Source organism: Molothrus aeneus, chromosome 6 (assembly GCF_037042795.1).
Source record: "Molothrus aeneus isolate 106 chromosome 6, BPBGC_Maene_1.0, whole genome shotgun sequence".
Classification (NCBI taxonomy): Eukaryota; Metazoa; Chordata; class Aves; order Passeriformes; family Icteridae; genus Molothrus; species Molothrus aeneus.
In genome coordinates, this window is record NC_089651.1 from 40,312,605 (window position 1) to 40,327,729 (window position 15,125).

The 15,125-nt window shown below is 39.7% G+C and overlaps 1 protein-coding gene across 7 annotated transcripts in view; it reads left to right on the forward strand.

Annotated features, from left to right (window-relative positions):
• GPATCH2L (G-patch domain containing 2 like) overlaps positions 1-15,125 on the forward strand; it is a 44,015-nt gene that overhangs the window by 16,192 nt on the left and 12,698 nt on the right. For 6 of the 7 annotated variants that reach the window (XR_010783872.1, XM_066552795.1, XM_066552796.1 and 3 more), the window contains 2 exons: positions 848-933; positions 10,402-10,493. Coding sequence is in view for 6 of the 7 variants with exons in the window: in XM_066552795.1 (XP_066408892.1) it covers positions 848-933; positions 10,402-10,493 (178 nt within the window). In the remaining variant the exon portion in view is untranslated. Of the gene's footprint in view, positions 1-847; positions 934-10,401; positions 10,494-12,505; positions 12,640-15,125 lie in introns of those variants that run through there. The other variant, XM_066552797.1, reaches the window with a different exon arrangement.

A 15,125-nucleotide genomic window follows, 5' to 3' on the forward strand; every position in this document is an offset into this window, starting at 1 on the left:
ATAAATAAAGAGGAAATAATAAATGGAAGTATAAAGCAGGTCCCTCAGAGAAACTACCAGTCTAAAGCTTCTGTTTACATATTGAGTAAAGTTTGTTCCATGCATTGATTGACCAGATTATTCCATTTCTGTCCTGACCATTAAAAATCCTGACCATTGCATTTTGTACAACAAGCTGTCCTGCACAGGTTTGATGCCCTCAAGATTTGTCTAGTGTATGTCTAATGGAGTAGCTTAGAGTAGCCTGACCATGCATTGTGTCAAAAATTTGTTTTAAGCAGTTTGCAAAGACAGCTTGTGAGGCTGGAGGAGAGTGAAGGAGCAACTCACTTGCCATGGAATGAATTGGGTGCTCATTGTGAGCTTAACCTGGTGGACCTGAGTCTTCTAGAGGTCTGTTTCAGTGATATACACAACCCTTGGGGATAAAGGAACTGCTCTGTGCTTGCACAATTCATAACAGCGACTTTTTTCTCTGCAATGTGAAGGTAGACAAGAGGCTTTCTGAAAGAGAAGCAGATTTTTTTTCTCACGGCGTGCAGCAATAGAGCTCTTAATCAACCAGCATTTTTAATAATGCAAGTTGGAAGAGGAGTGTGCTGAGGCTGTCTGTTGTGAGAAGGTGGTTATGAGATTTGCTGTTTCACCCTTTGTGCTAGCCTTTTGTCTGAACTGAGAGTCTGTTCTCATCTAGTCTTACCTGTTGAGGTGCCCAAAAGGTCTCCTTCTACTATGTGGACAGCTGAAAGTCTCCTTGCACTGTGTGAACGGAACAGATCTGAGGAGCTTTATCTGGACACTATTTCTTTTAATGCTTTGCTTAAATAAAAATCTCTTGACTTTCCAGTTCAATCCATTATCTCCTCTCTACTCTCTGGATGTGCTTGCTGATGCTTCCCACCGAAGATGCTCACCAGCACACTGCACTGCCAGGTAACTCCCTTGCTCTGCTTTCTTGGGGATGTCTCATTTCCCTCTCCTGGATGTCTTCAGTAGTACTGTGTGATCTGAACAGGAATGGATCTGTAACTTAACACACTTTTCCCTGGGAAGTCCAGGTCCAAACTTAGCACAAAATGTAGCAATGCACTTTATTTGAGAATTTCAATGAACTAAGTGCTTACAGTATATGAAACAGTATATGACAGACAGGCAGAACATACTGTTCCTTTAGAAATAACTGCAATGTGTTTTGAAATGTGCAATGAGTTGCTGTAAGTCTGTTTTAAAGGTACAAATGGACATAGTATCATTGCCCACTATTAAAATTGGAAGAAGATGAGAGGGAAAATGCTGACAAACTGGTGTAGGTGACATGCTGAAGCATTTTGCTATCCTAGGTGTCTAAAATAGACCCTCTGAGCAGATTAAGAACTCACCTGAGGTGACCTCTAAAGCTTGATACCTCTCTGTAGCAATAGCTGAAACTTAGATCTGGTTTGGCCAGATGTTAGGTATATTTAAGTCTGCATGGTTTGGGTTAATATACTGTTCAGGCACCTTCTGCTGACTAGTCTTAAATTAAATTCAAGTGTTGGCCTTAGAGGTGACTCCTGGTTTTGTGCTGCAGGTGAGTGTCTAAAGGTAAGGTGCCCTTGAGCTCTTTTTCCTGTGCAAGTAGAGAAGGCCTTGCTTTGGACACAATTCTGCTTATGTACTTGTACCAGGGGCCCAATCTGAAAGAAATGTCTGGACTTTTAGCTTCATGGCTTTCTTTCCCTTGTTAATTAGCAAATAGAGCATGAAAAATGTACTAAGGTTGTATGTGTCTGAACAGAAGCTTGGCACCCACCCAGCAAAGCCTCTCTTCCCACTAGCTTCTGCAGGGAATTCTGCGATGTCGCACCATGACCTCATGCTGCTGTAGCCAGCATGTTAAAGCTGGAAAAGGGGAGGGAGGAAGAAATCAGCTCTTAAATGTTCAACTGGATGAGAATGAAAGGAATTCAGAAGACTGTGCATCAGCAAATTGATTCCTTTCTGTGCTTTTGCCCCACTCTGGGGATGTTTTCTGCCTGGGAAGCAAGAAGATTGAATGGTCTCTTAATTTTCAGCTAGGATAGCCTTTCTTTTGTCTCCAGTGTTTTAATTGGTGCTTTATAGAAGTTTGTCTTCCAGAAACGTGAGCTGGACAAATCCTGCTTGCAAATTCAAACTGGGGAAAATTTCTACCTTTGTGATGGTCAGTGAAGGCCCTTTGCAAAGCCAAGCTCTTTGTAAGGGATTTCTAAACCTTGAGGGATTGTGTTTGCTAGGCTTTTCTGAGTGTATGGCCTAGGTAACCAGTTAATATAAATGCTTGGTTCCCTCCTTTAATGAACAGATGGCTGGTATCCTGACAAGCATAATTACTGATGAATTGTTACTGAATTGACAGAGAAATTGTGCCATCCCAGATGCAATCGTGTTTTTAAATGCCTGGAATTTGAGAAAATAGTTCCTATTTTAGTGTGAAATGTGCTCAAGAGCCTTTATAGGAGAAAGAAATATGAAAAGAATGAATGTGTTTTGTGGCCCCACGTATGTGGGAAAGATTGAACGCTTCGATACAAGGAACTTCCTTTATGTAAAGATGCTGCTAAGGGCACAGAAGGAGATTGTTCCTTCAGAGAAACATCTTAATAGTAGTTCTTCTTTAGCTTTACATGCCAAGCATACTTGTTAGTAGTCCATTTTCTTACAGGAGGTTCAGCTGATCTCTCTAAACTCAGATAAGCTACTGCCCCAGTTAACATCTGCTTTTGCCATGTTTGGAATCAATTTCAGTAGTTTGTGCTTCAGGAAGCTTCTAACAGCTTCCACCTCATCCTGGAGAAATTCTGCGCTGAAATTTGTTAGAATGGGATATGCGTGTGTGTGGGAAGCAAATTCTCTCAAATAATATGAAATATATTGGAAAAGAAATGGTCTTGATGTTGTGGCCATCCAGTTTCTTCAACCTCATGCCTGCTGTGCCATGCAAAATCTCCTTTCTCTGCTTGGTTTTTGCTATGACAGAGTGTGTCCAGTGGAGTATATTTAGAATGGAGTCTTTTCTCTGCTATGGAACTGTTTTCTTTGTCTCACTGGTGGATTTTGGTGCAGTTTATCTGGAATACTGGTAACCCAGTATTTTTGTTTAAGCAGAGCTGAAGGCCAGAATACTGAGTGCAGCTGAGGATTGTGAAGGAACCTCTTCCTTGACACTGACAAGCCCATGTGGAAGGTTCCTTGGGAAGTCTTATTTGAAAGGCAGTATAAATCGTACACTACCTTTCTTGATTTATGTCTATGATGAGAAGAGCTTTCATTCAAAGTGTATGCACAGCACTGGGAATTTCACACCCATCATTAGAAGCAGTTTTGTGTGTGTGGTGACTGTTATCATTAGTGGTATAATTTTATTTTGTGAAGCAAGGAGAGTTTTCTGCTTTCTTGCAGTCTTCCCAAGGGATGGCTGGTGTATTAATTTGCTGTATTGCCTCCTGGCTGTTCCCAGACTGTTTTTCCTCTTCATCATGGAATTTTTAATGGCCCGGCTGCCTCTCGGGAGGCATGCAAGGAAGAGTACCTCAGGGATCTCTTCTTTTTTCACATGCCTATAATTACTCTCCTTTAAGAGCACAAAACGTTTGCTAATCATGTCTTGTCTGTTAAGGTTTCGACTTCATGATGCAGACTGCTAAAAGCAAGCAAGTAGAGACTTACACAGGCAACTCAAGGGATCCTTCCCTCTTTCCCCTCTGCCCGTTTGCCTCTCTGGGAGGAGCGGTCTGAGCAGAATTTTGTTGTTGAGCTTCTTCTACTTAAGAGGATTTTGTATAGGCTGAAGCTGAATAGTTTATTAGATGTTGGTTATTCAATATTCTGTAGCTGAGACGATATTGTAGGTTGTTGTTTGATGGAATGCTATTCCTTTGAGGCAGGATAAGAGTTTCAGAAGAGCCTAGAACCAATGTTCCCTTTAATTTGAATAGCAGGCAGAATAAGAGAGAAAGGTAGACGATAAATTGTCCCTAATGCCCTTTATTATTTGCCTAGCCTTGAAAATAGGATTATGAGAAAAAAAGCAATTAAATGTTCCCACTGGCGGTCACAGGAAAAGTGGACCTTGGATGGCAGGCAGATGTTGAAGGTGGAGACTTGAAGAATTTTATTAGACCTTTGAACAACACATATAAAGAAATGCTTTGCATGTACTCTGTTAATACTAACTGTAAATCTAGAGTTTAATTTGATTTAGAAGCAAGTCTGTCATCTTGCCTGGAACATGGAATAAAGATGTAAATGTATGTATGATCTCCTCATTTACTGCCAGTTGCCCCATACTCTGGGTTTAGTGGTGCTGTTAAATTGAACAGACTTGAATGTCTCAAATTCGAGTTCTGGCTCTAGAAATACTCTTGTGAAAACAAATATTGTTCTGTCACTTCTGTGTCTGTACACAGAGATCTTGGTATTTCTGCTTCTTACCCCTGAGCATGTGGAAATACAGAGATTGCCTGCAAGGTCAGGCCTTTTCTGAGGCAGCCAGAGGAGTGAACAGATGTCCACAATTTCATACTTTTCCCACTTGAGCAGGACAGTATCCAGTTCATTCTAGGCAACTTTTCTCTCTATTTTTTTTACTCATTTTCCATTTAGCTGGAGGTTTTCATGTCTTCCTTTGCTAAAGCCTGGCTAATATTCCAGTTGGGAATATAACTGAATTCTTCTGACAGGCATGCAATGAACAGCAGCTATCAACCTAGTGTCACATGCAGTTGACTGCGGCCTAATATTCCCATTTTGATGAATCCTAATTCTCTGGAGTGAAAAATAAATTCCCCTTGGCTTCAGAATTTTTTTGTTTTACTTGCTATTTCAAATCTATGTACTCAGCAGATCTGGCAAACAGTAGGAGTCTTTCTGGCACAGTTACAGTGTGATTCAGTGTGAAAATAGGGAATATAATATATGGGATCACATCTCTGCTTAGAGTGCTTACATGGAAAACAAGAAGAAAATGCATTCACTTGCATTTGCCACATGCAGACTTTTAGGAATGAAATTGCCACATCGTTATAATGCTTACTTGGGGAACAGACTGCTGCTGTTGAAGATCTATGAGATTTGGATGGTTGAAGAAGTGAACTGACCTATTAGAGATTTTGGAATCTGAAAATGTGCTCTAGAAGCCTTCCCAGGAGGCTCTGCAGGGCATAGGAGACTGCTCTGCATCAGGAATATCTACACTGGGATGTGATAGCAAGAACCACTTGTGCGTGTGGGAGCTTTGCATGCAGATAGGATGAGCGACTTGTATTGATTTACACATGTTATGTGCAGATTAGACTGGTGCCCAGCTGGCTCTGTAGTCAAAGAGGAGGAAGAAGTCTGCTTTTACTATTAATTTTGTGAAGCCACCATCAACAGCCTCAGGTCACACCTCAGGGCTTAGAGAGAGAGCCTTTCATTTGGCTTGTGTTTGCTCTGAATAAAGCATCACAACAGCAACAGCTGGGTTGTGTGGAGATTTAGTAGCAGTATCTTTGTTAAAAGGCAGTCTCTATTAACATTCACTTTAACATGAGGATAATAACATCCCTTGTTTTTCTAGTAGTAGACTAATGACTGCCTCTCACTGTATAATGCACGTGCCTTGCTTCTTCTGAGAATAGGGTTAGAATAAAGAGTGTAAGCAGACAAGCTGGATGGTGTGAGATGACAGTGAGAGGCATACACCCACAAGTGTGCAGTGTGCCTCTTGCCTCCAAGAAGGCCACAGGTTGTCACATTTAGTTCTGTATGGCCCTTTCAGAGACCTTTGTTGCAAGATTGAGCTGGTTTTTACCCTGAATTTTCAAAGGTGGACTTCATGCTACAATTAAGATTTCACAGATAGTGAAGTTTTCAGGGTCCTGGTGCTGTCCAGTAAGATTCTTTGTGGAATGGTGTCTGCTTGTGCTCTGTATTGTCTCCCACAGATTATATTGCCAATCCTAATTTTCTGTTGAAATACTGTAGTAGATGTGAAATAGTGGCAAGCTCCTGTGCATGGTCATCTCAAACTGCAGAAGTGAGATGGGAATCCTGCGTATGCAAGCACAGATCAATAAAAATCATGTAAATAAAGTCATAGAATAAATATGTGGAAAAGAAATGAAAGGAAGCATTACTTCTGACACATTAGAGACTACCATGAATTTAATCTTTCTGCATAACTAAACCTGTTTTTTCTCCAGCATGATCTGCATGCAGATTTGGGTACCATAAGTACTATGTTAAAAACAAAAGACAAAAAGTATTTTCTGAATAATTCCTTTAGTTTGTCATTACAAAAAATATTATCACTGTCAAAAAGACACTATAGACTTTTCATATTGTTGAAAGCCATTTTTCCTATATTTGTGTAATTTTTCATTCACTAACTCCTGGCAGTGACTGCTGTGTGAGTTGAACATATTGCAGCCAACAAAACAGCCACATTTTTGATCCTGATTTGTTTCTCTAAGTGTGTTCTCCTTTTTCTCTTCCAGGGTTAGAATTTCTGTTATCTCTAGATTGTAAACTACGTTTTCATGTTAGTCTCTGGTCACCTGGCAGATCCATCTGTGACTAAGCACTGCAACTTTGTTTTTTTCTTATGATAAACCTGTCATAGTCCAAAAGAAACCAGGGAATTATTTTCTCATTACTGTTTATGCAAAATTGAAGAAAGCATGGAGGCCTAGCAGAAGAGAGTGAAGACTAGTAAGGACAGTGTAAGTTCTATTTTACTTTGTAAGTTTAGGCCCAGATCTTTCATCTTACAAAGTTCTGGTCTCAAACTTCTTCACAGAAGGCTGTGACAATGCACAATTATGCATTTTCTGTCAGCCTTTCCTGTTCTAGTCTACTTTAGAGTAATTTTTAACTGTTCGGAAGAGTTGTTAAAATTCAGCTTTGGAAGGAGAACTAATTCATCATTGCAACTTGTGATATTTTCATGTTTTATAATTCAGCCTATCAGTGCTATGTTGGGTGCTGTGCATATCCATGACCTGATTATCCTAGTGGTGGTGTTTCTAGGAGTCTATAGGAGTCTGCTTTTAAACTGAGATTCATGAATTCTGTTATTTCAATGATATAGACCTTCATGCAAGCTAGAGATTAGAAATTTACATTGAAAAGTGTGCTATCTACCAAAAAATTCCATATTTCTTAAGTTATACCTCAGGCATCCTTTCTGTCCAGGCCTTAATGAGGACTATCATCCATGAATGGAGTCTTCTGCTCTTCTCTCTCCCAAAGTACTTACCACCTGGAGATTCCCTTCAGATTTATGGTGCCTGTAAAGTGCACCAGCCACTTGAAATGACACTTTTACCACTGGGTCAGTCAGAGCCAGTGAATAATCAATAGGTTCCTGATTTACTAACTGAAGTGTGGGTGATCAGTAAGGGATAAACCTGAAAGAAAAACATGTTACAGAGACAATTTATGACCTCTGAGCCTTTGTATCTTACTAGATACAGCTACTAGATAGAGCATTCTTGCTAGTAGTCTTCAAGTGAAGTATGATTTGTCTTTACATGCACTACAAGAAGGGATTTTGAGATTCTTCTAATTTCATTTTTCTTTTTTTTACCCCTTGTGTAACCATCAGGTAGGGGTAGATGTTCGAGTATGTAGCAGAGAGCCAGGAGCTTTTATGCAAAATCTAGCTGTAACATTTGTGAGCTGGGAAAAATTGCATTAAGTCTCTTGGAAATGATACTACATACTTCTTTCCTAGTCCATAGTGCTTCTCCACCTAGAATCAACTGGCTAATGTTGGTGTAAGTTCATAAAATTAAAAAGAGAGCATTTAAAATTTATTTTTGTTGTTACATTATTTAAAATTAATTGGATTATTACATACAATTATATAATAGTCTTGCAGTTAGTAATCTAATACTGTGTCACTGAATGCAAAATAAAAACGGAATCTTTTCTTCAGGCTATGTGTGTTTAGATGTTTCAGAATACATGGTTAAAAGCTATGTTAAAACACTCTATAGCCACTCTTATAGTCGTGTAGAAAAGCAGTTTTTAGCATTCACAGAGTTTCTTAGAGGTGAGTCACTTTGGTGTACAGACATGAGATTTGAGTGTGCATTCTGTAGATGTGCCACTATTTTTGAAAGCTTTTTTACCTCCAGGGAAGGTTTCTCTAACCACCTCCCTGGGCAGCTCATTCCAATGTTTGACAACCCTTTCCTTGAAGAAAGTCCTTCTGATATCCAACCTGAACCTCCCCTGGTGCAGCACGGGACTTTGTCTTCTCATTCTTCTGCCAGTTGACTGGGAGAAGAGATTGACCCCCACCTGGCTACGCCCTGCTTTTCGGTAATTATAGAGAGCAATATGATCTTCTCTGAGCTTTCTTTCCTCCGGGCTAAACAACCCCAGCTTCCTCAGCTGCTCCTCACACGGCTTGTGCTCTGGACCCTTCCCCAGCTCCATTGCCCTTCTCTGGGCACACTCCAGCAGTGTCCTTTGTAGTGAGGGGCCCAGAACTGAACGTAGGACTTGAGGTGTGACTTCACCAAGTACAGGGGAATGACCCCTTCCCAGGTTCAACTGGCCACAATATTCTTGATCCAAGCAATGATGCCACTGGGCACACACTGGCTCATGTTCAGCTGCTGTTGATCAGCCCCCCCAGGCCCTTTTCCTCTGGGCCATTTTCCAACCACCCTTCCCCCAGCCTGCAGTGATGAATGGGGTTGTTGTGGCCAAAGTGAAGGACCCAGCACTTGCTCTTGGTGAGTTTACTGAGAGTACACTCCATCCCCTCAGGAGACTTTGTGTGGTTGTATTCATATGTGCTCCCACATTTGAAACGTAGCACTATTTTAAAATTTTGACTGGCTGTGAAACGTAGCACTATTTTAAAATTTTTGAAGCTGTTCTTCAACGTCAGATTCAGAGGACAGATCTTATAGACTTCTTGTAGAACTTTTGAATTTTACTAGGTGTTATCTTTTTTTTTTTTTCGTGGTTGCACCTTTTTTTTCAGGTAAATAGATAGACCCAGCAGCATTCAAACAACTTATAGACTGGACTAGCATAGGAATTTCTTTGTGGTCCCTGCACTGTTCTGTATAAATACAAAAGCACAATTTGGTTTTGCACAAATTCAGCATCTAAAATGATACATATTGTAAATATGTGGGTTTGGTTTTTTAATAGATTTTTGTCATGAAAATAAAAACCCGTTAAGTTTTTCTTTTTTTATATATTCCAAAGGCTTTAGTATGTGATAAAAGTGTTTGTTAAACTTTCAGGATTATTTTTTTAAAGTCAAAGTAACAAGCTTTGAAGACACTGAAGCTTTTCAGCACTTAATCATCAAAACTTGTAGGGTTACAAATTTTACATCATGTAAGCTCCTCACAGTCTTTAACTGATTTTATTTGCACTGTGGTTCTGCATTTTGCACATCAGATCTCATGATAAGAGTGGCCAAGGAACTTGCCAAAGGAAGTCTGTTATACTGGACAAAGAAGACAATTTGAACCCAATGTCATTGCTGAATTATGCCTTTATATCCATTATGGATGGAATTTGAGGAAGTTCTCTAGTCTGCTGCAAAGACTGTTATTTCTGAATTAAATTTCTCTGCTTCCTACAGGTACATGACTTGGAGGAGTTCTCAGCTCAAGTCAGTTCCACTCATACAGATTTCTTCTTAATTGGCACATGGCTACTTCTTAATTGGCAAATGATTAAACTGAAATAGCCATCAGTAGGCTTCAGACTTAACAGTTGATATTAACAGAACAGATTAAGAATTTGAGCCAGTTTAGAGGTGCAACAAGGCTGACATAAGTCAGATTCAGCTGTTTGCACAGCACTTTAATAAGGAAATAATGATTTTAAAAACACATGAGACAGCTTTGTGTTCCTAACTTTATGAACTTACTACTGTAATGGAAACAACATGCGTGGACATTTGGCATTATAGGTACAGTCTAAGATGACTCTGCAGTACCAAATAGATTGCAAAATAATTTCTGACTAAGGAGCAAATATCATACAGTTTACATAAAGAGCAATCTTGCAGACATTTGTTATTCTTCCATAGAAGTAATGGTAGGACACATATCACATCACTGCTTGATTACGTCTTTATGTATGCAAGGAGTTAGTTTGGAATTAATTCAGAACCAGAAGGCTGAAGGCTTTAAAGGCTAAGGAATAATTATTCTTCTGAGAAGTTTATGTGTGAGCTCTTAAAGGAAGTGGGAGCATAATTTATATTGACAAAGAATGTGAGCAAAACTCCCTGAGAAACTTTTGGGTTGTGGTACTTACTAGTTAAGAAGCTGATGGGAAGGTAGGAGCTGGAGGTGACTGGTCAGTCTTACAGAAATGTGATATGGGAATTGAGTTTAATTTGTTTTATTTTCTCCATAGGCAAGCAAATGTCCATCTGGGACCACCATGTTCAAGGGACATCAAGAGGAAACGAAAGCCAGCTGCAGCCTCCATGTCTAGCCCAACATCAGGTAACCTCCAGCATTTTTATAGTCATGCCCCTTTTGAGTGAAGCACCACAGGCAAAGGTAGCATTACTTTGGTTTGAAACTAATCAAATGTGTTGAGAGGGCATATTGTGGTTTTGCATAGCATCAAAAGCTGCTTACTGAACAATTTTTTGGCAATGTAGCAGTGGTAAGTTAATTTGCAGTGCTTCACCTTACTGTGAATAGTAATCTGCTTCTTCATAAGGTGTTATTTCCACTGTCCTAAAATATGCAGTTCATAATTGGCAGTTGATCAGTATGCACAGTGTTCCTTCAGTATTGGGCTGGCATTAGCTGGTGGCTCTGATGTCCTTTATCAGGGTATTTGTAGACACTTTCACAGGAGCAAAAATCTGGCAATTTTTGTGTAATCATTGGGTGAAACCACTTACTCCTTAGGGGTTGTCTTATTCTTTTGGATGAAAATAGTTTTTTCTTGTTATGGGGATGTAGTCATTAAAATACTGGTCTATTTTCATGTGGCAGATTTCTGGAAAGTCATTGATTAGTCATCAGAATATGAAAAAGCTTTAATCTGGTGAACACAGTGGGTTTTAGCATGTTTCTTTCTGTCCTTTGACCTTACCCTAAGTTGTGACTATCCGCTGATACATGTTCTTCCAACTAGTTTATTAATAACTCTTGTAATCCAGTAACAAGGTAGTGGGTAAGACGATGGAAAAAATAGAGATGTAAAAACAGTGGGGAAGACCAAATAAACTGATGATTAATAGAGGGAAGTTTGTGTTTCTTCCTTGGGCTGGTGGATAGACAGAATAATGAAGTAGGGAAGAAAGCTGAGCTTTCTCTCCAGGCCACTGATCTGGATTGCAAACTACTGGAAAGGTTCCTTACTAAAAAAAAAAGAGACAAGAACATTATTAATCTGTTTTTCAGCAAAAGTCTCATCTATTATTGATTATTTATTTAGGTTATTCTTTCCTGGCTTTTGAGTATTCCATTTTGAGATGTTTGAACTTCTGTAGTAAAAGGGATAGTATCTGAAACCACAGAATCTTAGCACTGGAATACTAGATTTTAGTGGTATGAGTGCTAATGTCTCACTGTCCCCTGTTACCTGTCCATTTATTTATTATTCAGAGAACTTCTGTTTCCATGCCTACATGTTTCAAAGTACTATTTAAGTTGTACTTACCTGATTAGGCAAATTGTATAGTGAACAGTTTTTGAAGAGTTGAGAGTGCATCTGAAGTGGAACTTAGCTCTGGAAATAGCACAGGGGTTTGGAAAGCTTTCTTACTATGGATGAGGGAGAGAGGATTGTTATGTATTACAAAATAAGGAAGAAGTGTAGTTAGTAGATTATGGGCAGCATGCTTAGGCTGATCATCAAGAGACAAGGTCTGCAAAGTCTTTAATGGTCAGAAATGGTAAAGATCCCTTCCTGAGATCCTGTTTAGAAATCTCTTCAGCCAAGTGAACAGATGTGGGCAGGGTGTGCTGCAATACTGACTTGTAGAAAGAAACTTTTATGATTGGGTAACTGAAGTTGTGTCCTAAACAATGTTCTACTACAGATTCCCAATTACAGTTGAAGCACAACCTGGACAAGTAACTTGGAAACTTCTGGAATCTGATGTTATTTCTGTCAAAGGAGATTTTGTTATGGAATTACTATGTCTAAAAAGATACATAGTATTATTCTGCCATAATGTAGAATTAGTTGGACGCTCTTACATTTGTTGGATATTGATAAGATAAAGATTTTTCTCCCTTGCCATGCATCTACTCACCCCCATATAAATGTCATATACTGGGGTTCACATGAGGAGTGCCTGAGGAGTCATGGCAGTCTCATTTTTTTCACTTCTGAGGCTTTTTATGTTTGTGGCATTTTACTTCTGCAAAAGGTGGAGCACTGGTAAATCAGAATACAGGCCATGCCTGTCATGCAGACACAGAGTGCTGGCTTTCTTCACCTTTAAATAGCTCCTTCACTGAGTCCAACTGCTCTCGTCTCACTTGTTGACCAGGTCCTGCTTCAGTGATCTCCTTTTTTGCAACCTGAGTGCCCCGTGGAGGTGAAGGACACAGCCTGAGCTGGCTTCATCAGTCAGCAGAACAAATGGGCTTGCTCTGCCGAACATCGGGCCATCTCGGATTCCACCTCTTTTATAGAGATGAGTGATGAAGAGGGGCTCGTTCCGCTTTGCCGCTGTATTAATACACATCAGGGGCCAGCTCCCGGCACTAAATCACGCTACTGCATACATCTGTTATCGGACTCCTCACCAGTGTGATGAACAAGACTGCAGATAGAGGCTTCCTCGTGTCATTCTTTATAGGATTTTCCTAAAAGAATAAATAGCTCAAATCTCTGCCAACACTATCCCCTGTCATTGTGATGAATTTAGCTTCTTTCTTAAACATGCAGCTACAAATCTTCGCTGTCGCCTCACCCCCCCACCATCCACAGAAAGTTTTGAGTTGAATTTGGCTGAAATCAGAAGATGCTAATAAAAGGCAGATGAGATGTGGGTGCTGTTTCCCTCCTCAGTGCAGGAATGAGAAAAGGCAGCTAGAGATAATATTTATTTGGGAACCAAGCAACTAAATTTATTCCATGTCTTCTCACATACTTTCAAGACTGTGAGTATTTATGAGTTCTGGTAAAGTATCTTTTCCCAGAGACCCTTGCATGAACATAAAAAAAACTGCACTACTGTAGAAGTGCCTTGGGTCTCTATTGTATTGCTATAGTATTAAAGTTCTGGTATTAATCCTGCTCTTTGAGGCTAACTGGCCTAAATACCATAATTGAGCTGTTGAGAACAACAAAATTGGGTAGAAAATTCAGAATTAACTTGCACTTTAGGAAATGACTTTTATCAAAATTAAGTTGGGCAAACTTATGCAAATATTTAGAGAGACTGAAAATTAATGTTTTCCACATTACACAATTGAACAGTGTGAGCCCTAAAGCATGAGGCCTTTACCTGATAAGAGCAAAAATCTGGCTGGTGTAATTTGGCAGTAGAATAAGGAATTCTGGAGGAAGTTAAGGTTGACTGTACTGGATTAGACCAGAGATTCATCCAACTCAGTGACCAATAGCCAGTGCCTAGGGAGGAAGAAGATCTGTGGTGGTAAAGGCCCTTTGACCTTTCAGTGATCTGAGACTTGGAAGGCATGGATAGTGTCCTTGTGTTTAGTTACTTTCCATTCAGTACAGTAGATTTGGAATAATATCCCCAGTGGCACAGTAGAGCTTGTGTGAGAAATACTGCATAAAATGTTATTCTCATGGAAGTTATTCTCTGGTTTGAAAGGAATCTGATGAAGACTGTCACGTCTCTCTTCATTTTGTCAGAATAGGCCACAAGTACAGATGGCTGTGTCATAAATGGTGAACAACTAACAATCTTTACACTGTTGTTTTCAATGTTTATATGGTTTAATCCTCTGTGTATGTATGTAGCAGTGCACATGGTAACTGGCATCCTAATCAGCTATTACAGTGAGTCCAGGCTAAAAATCTGCATAAATCGATTTTTGTCTGCCTTGGCATGTATTCACACCTAGCTTGTAAAAAAGGTGACAGCAGCCTGTGAAACTGCTTATCAGAGAACAGTCTGATGAGTATTAGCAATTTGGTGAATTTTCCTTCTTCTGTTTCTTGCTAATTATTCATTCTTTGCCATACCCAGAAACAGAAGCCAGTTTCAGTCTTTTCTTTTTCTTTTTTTATGAGGAAAGATGGAGAGCCTGGGTGTGGAGGCTGCTAGCAAGGGGCACATAGTGTAGTATAGCTGGTGATTGTGAGTTTAAGGACTGACTTAGTTGTTGGGGTTATTTTCACGTTTCATATGACCTTCAGATGGAGGAAGATGATGGGCTGGATCTAAAATTGCAAGGTACTTTTGTCAGCTGTGTTGTAGCTGTATGGGAATGACTTACTGCTTTGGATTTACAGAAGCAGCATTGTTGGGGTTCCAGATCTACTGAATGTGGAACCTCAAGCATTGAACTGACTTTTTATTTAAACTTCAAAGCAATCTTCTCCAGCTGAGGCTTGCTGTGGCCTCCTTATCCTTCATTCACTACAGAGCAGCAGATGCAACTTGTAATTAAAACACACAAACAACTATTATCTGTTGTGAGACTACAGTGAAGAAATATATTTTGTATTGAAGTAGTTACTTGTTTAAAAAATTCTGTTTGCTCAAAGACTCCTATGGCAATTTCTCTTCTTTACCTGGCCCTGTTCTACTTGTGAGGATTGAGTGATTCAGGATACTGAGAATTGGAGAAAACTCTCATATCTCTAGGTTTTTGGCAATCCTTCTGGAAATTTGGGTGACTGTTGGGTTGAGCTATGGATCTGCGAATCTCTCTGGCTATTATAGCTTGTCCCATTTTGAAGCAGTCGTTGTATTGAGAAAATGAGAATGGATTTCAACCTAGTTTGGCAAGTAGTTTCTTGTCATAATATGCTGATTTACCATTTTGGATATATGTGTAGGTTCATGGTACTGCCCTTTCTGGATGAAGAGCAGTATGTTTTCCTCTTTAGATGAGCTTAGCAACCTGAAATTTGCCACACCTTCAGAGACTTTGAAAGTCTCAAGTAGAGAGTTAATTGAGTCTTTGCAA